General features: G+C 38.7%; 1 protein-coding gene across 1 annotated transcript in view; it reads left to right on the forward strand.

Annotated features, from left to right (window-relative positions):
- The first annotated feature begins 2,932 nt into the window (after positions 1 to 2,932).
- LOC109117165 overlaps positions 2,933 to 4,276 on the forward strand; it is a 3,468-nt gene continuing 2,124 nt past the window's right edge. Inside the window, exons 1-6 of the mRNA XM_019203947.1 lie at positions 2,933 to 2,955; positions 3,021 to 3,230; positions 3,312 to 3,441; positions 3,533 to 3,811; positions 3,892 to 4,098; positions 4,179 to 4,270. Of these exons, the coding sequence (XP_019059492.1) occupies positions 2,933 to 2,955; positions 3,021 to 3,230; positions 3,312 to 3,441; positions 3,533 to 3,811; positions 3,892 to 4,098; positions 4,179 to 4,270 (941 nt within the window). The remainder of the gene's footprint in view (positions 2,956 to 3,020; positions 3,231 to 3,311; positions 3,442 to 3,532; positions 3,812 to 3,891; positions 4,099 to 4,178; positions 4,271 to 4,276) is intronic.

Genomic DNA, 4,276 nt, shown 5'->3' on the forward strand with positions numbered 1-4,276 from the left:
GGTTCTTCTTTGGACGATCAGTGATTTTCCGGCGTATGGCATGCTATCGGGATGGAGCACACATGGAAGACTTGCATGTCCGTTTTGCATGGAGGAAACAGAAGCGTTTCAGTTGAGACATGGGAGAAAGTCGTGCTGGTTTGACTGTCATCGCAGATTTCTTCGAAGGAATCATCCGTTCAGACAAAATCGTACGCTTTTTACCAAAGGTAAAATCGTTACTGAGGAAGGTCCTGTTATGCAAACCGGAGAGCAAATTTATTCTGAGCGAATAAATAGTGGATATTTGGATGATTTGGAAGCTTCTGTGCATTGTGGAGGAAATTTTGGGCATAAGAAGTGCAAAGGATTTGGTGATTGGCATAACTGGTATAAGCGTAGTATTTTTTGGGATTTGCCTTACTGGAGTTCGCTAACGCTTCGACACAATCTGGATGTTATGCATATAGAGAAAAACTTTTTTGATAACATCATCAACACCGTTCTGAATGTGCCAGGGAGAAGTAAAGATAACATCAACTCGAGGAAGGACTTGAAAGATATATGCAAGAGAAAAGAGCTGAAGTTGACACGTGATGGTCGCGCACCTGTGCCGATATTCAGACTCACAAAACCAGGTAAAACGGTCTTGTTTAAATGGTTAAAAGAAGAGGTTAAATTCCCTGATGGATATGCATCCAAATTGGCGCGATGTGTTGATACTGATTCATTAAAACTTATGGGAATGAAGAGTCATGATTGCCATGTATTCATGCAAAGACTTATTCCTATTGCATTTGCGGAGTTATTGAAACCCAGTGTCCACGGAGCGTTATGCGGTATCAGCACATTCTTTCGAGATATATGTGCAAGATCTCTGAGAAGAAGTAATGTAGAGGTTTTGAAAGACAGCATTCCTGAGATACTTTGCACATTGGAAAATGTATTTCCACCTTCATTTTTTGATGTGATGGAACATTTACCTATTCATTTACCAGATGAGGCGATATACGGTGGTCCAGTACAGTTTAGATGGATGTATCCATTTGAGCGATTTTTTTTCCATCTGAAGAAGAAGGCAAAAAACAAAGCAGCAGTGGAAGGATCTATCGTCAAACAGTATTTGTAAGAGGAGATCTCCTACTTCAGTTCTTTCTATTTTGAATCTCATATTCAGACGAAGACAAGGAGGGCTATCAACGAAGACGATAGAAGTTATCTCTACCACTATGATTCATGTTTCGGACTTATTCCCGAAAGCTTTCAGCCTACTGGACGCCTCGGAGGCAAATCTGAAGAATATTGGTTAACAGTACAAGAGTACAATCACATCGCCACATATATACTGTTGAATTGTGAAGAACTTAAGCCATACGAAAGGTACACATTTTTTAATCTTAGATGTGATTAGAAATTAATTAATTACATATATATTTGCTAACAACTTTTTTTTGTAAGACTTTTTGACGAGGATGTTTTGGCAACATATCCTAACCTAAGTGGGGAGGAACTTGAAGGAATGAAGGAACAACATTATGCATCTTGGCTTCGAGACTACGTAAGTATTCTAGCTATATATATATATGTACGTGTATGTATTTGTGTATTAATTTAATTTTTATGCGCAGATTCAGTCATGCAGTGATAGAATTCCGGCATGGATCAGAGATATATCACATGGACCTGGAAGAAAAGTCATTTGCTGGCCGATAATGTTCACCCGAGGATACACGTTTCACACTTACGATCATGGTAAAAGAATAGGTTAAATTCCCTGATGGATATGCATCCAAATTGGCGCGATGTGTTGATACTGATTCATTAAAGCTTATGGGAATGAAGAGTCATGATTGTCATGTATTCATGCAAAGACTCATTCCTATTGCATTTGCGGAGCTATTGAAACCCAGTGTCCACGGAGCGTTATGCGGTATCAGCATATTCTTTCGAGATATATGACATAAATCTGAAACGTTCATATGCAAAGTACGATCCTTTTATACTTTCAGATCAGGCAGACCAGGTATGCTTCATTCCATATCCGAAACATTCTGCGACATCGGTGAAACGGCGACGGGAAGATCAATGGTCGACTGTTTTGAAGATTAACCCACGAAGATTAATTATCGTGGATTCGTCGTCGACAACACAAGATCTCGATGAGCCAATGCAAGAGCAACTCGAAGATCCGGTTCTTCCCATCCGACTAGATGATGATTACGACGAGACACTTGCACTTCCTGACATAGACGACGAGTTACTTGATGATTCGTTACACGTACAAGACGATATAGACGAATTCGTTTCGGACCATGATACAACTCCGGATGATGAAAGTGATGAAGATTCTATGTAGACTTATTTGTTTTTATTGTTTTCATATGTATTTGTATTTTGAAAAATCTATCATATTTATTTGTATTTTAAAAAAAAAATTGTTAAATTCCAACGGGCATCCGTTGGAATCGAATCGCAGAATTCGAATGATCACATATATTCCAACGGACGTCCGTTGGAATCTAAGCGCACCAATCGAATCGACACCAGAATTACAACGGATATTCGTTGGAAAGTTCCAACGGACACCCGTTGTAATAGTTGAAACATTGAATCCGCTGATAATTTCCAACGGATGCCCGTTACAATCTTCATTTCCAACGGGCATCTGTTGGAAATTCTGAAGCATTAAATCCGTTCGACGCACCTGGCGTCCATCGCGTCATTCCAGAATATTTCCAACGGATGCCCGTTGGAAATGAAGATTGTAACGGACATCCGTTGGAATTTATCAGATAACATTAAATGCGCCCAGAGATTTCCAACGGATACCCGTTGGAAATCCGTTGGAATTGTCGATTATATAAGGCAAGCGGCCCCATTCTTCTCCATCATTCTCCAACACCTCAAAAAAAAAACGAGCAAAAAAAAAAATCATCCAAAAAAAAACTACAAAATGGTAATTGGTTTTCAATTCTTGTTCAATCTTTTAATATTTATGTTTTATATTAATAACTAACTATTGTTTTTTTACAGTTTCGTAGGCGATTTTCTGGTTCCGGAGGATTGTTAGCGGGTTCTTCTGGAGCACCGCCACCGCCGCCACCACCACCTTCTCGTCTTCCGGAACCGGTGGACGCTCCTCCACTTTTCCCAGAGATTGATATAACTCTGGAGGAGGTAGAAGAAATTTTAAATTCCTTCGACACTCGCGAGATCCCGCTAATCGATCCCGAACTTGACGGGGCGTTATGGTAATTTATAAATTAAATTATTTTAATATTTATTTTAAATTATATTATTAGTTAATATTAATCTATTGTTATTATAATTAGGTTCGGGGTTAACGATAAAGATTTGAGGAAAAAATTTACAGCAATAATAATATCAAATTTTTCTCAACTCTACTACTGTTGGACGGTGGTACCGGACAACATCAAACGTTCTTGGTGGCATTCGTTCATCGTAAGTTATATTTTTAAAATTTTATTTAAATAAAATAAATAATCACTAACTCTAATTTCTTTTAAAGCAATCTTTTCGGTGGAAAAAAAAGTACACCGATAAAGTTTACAAAGAGTTCAACCAGCTGGGTATGCAGCGGTTGAAACAAATGATGAACAATGCCAAACGCCGTCATCAGCTGCATGGACTGCCACCGGAATGGGCAACAAATGACTTGTACCAGCAGCTTCTTTCGCATTGGAACTCAGACCATTTCAAGAACAAGAGTTCCAAGGCGAAACAAAGTCGTCTGGCCCAAAAAATCGAGGGTGATGGGCCTCATCGTCATACCTCCGGTGCTAAATCATTCAAGAAGAGGCAAAAAGAGATGGTATTTATTTAAACTTTAATTTAATTTTTAATTAGTTTTTTAATTGTAGATTTTTTATTATGTTAATAATATATATATAGGAGAAAGAAATTGGGAGAACGCCATCAATTGTAGAGTTGGTCGCTCGGACACACAAAAAGTCTGATGGGACATATGTCGATCCCCGTGCAGAACGAGTTGTAAGCACGGTAACTCAACGACTCACCCAGCTCTCGCAAAATGTTGGCGATTCAGCGGGTTCTTCATCCGGTCTCTCTGCATCGGACCAAGATCGTTGCTATGTGGAGGTACAACTTAAAATAATTCATTTTTAAATATTATATTTTAATATTTTATTTCAATTTTAAATATTTTTTTTATTTTTCAGTCGGTCTCTCCAAATAAGGGCCGCATCTATGGATTAGGAGGATTGCAGCGAGATTTGTTCGATGATTTCGGTGCAGCAATTCCTCCTGGCATGCAGAG

Source organism: Tarenaya hassleriana, unplaced genomic scaffold (assembly GCF_000463585.1).
Source record: "Tarenaya hassleriana unplaced genomic scaffold, ASM46358v1 Cleome44, whole genome shotgun sequence".
Taxonomy (NCBI): Eukaryota; Viridiplantae; Streptophyta; class Magnoliopsida; order Brassicales; family Cleomaceae; genus Tarenaya; species Tarenaya hassleriana.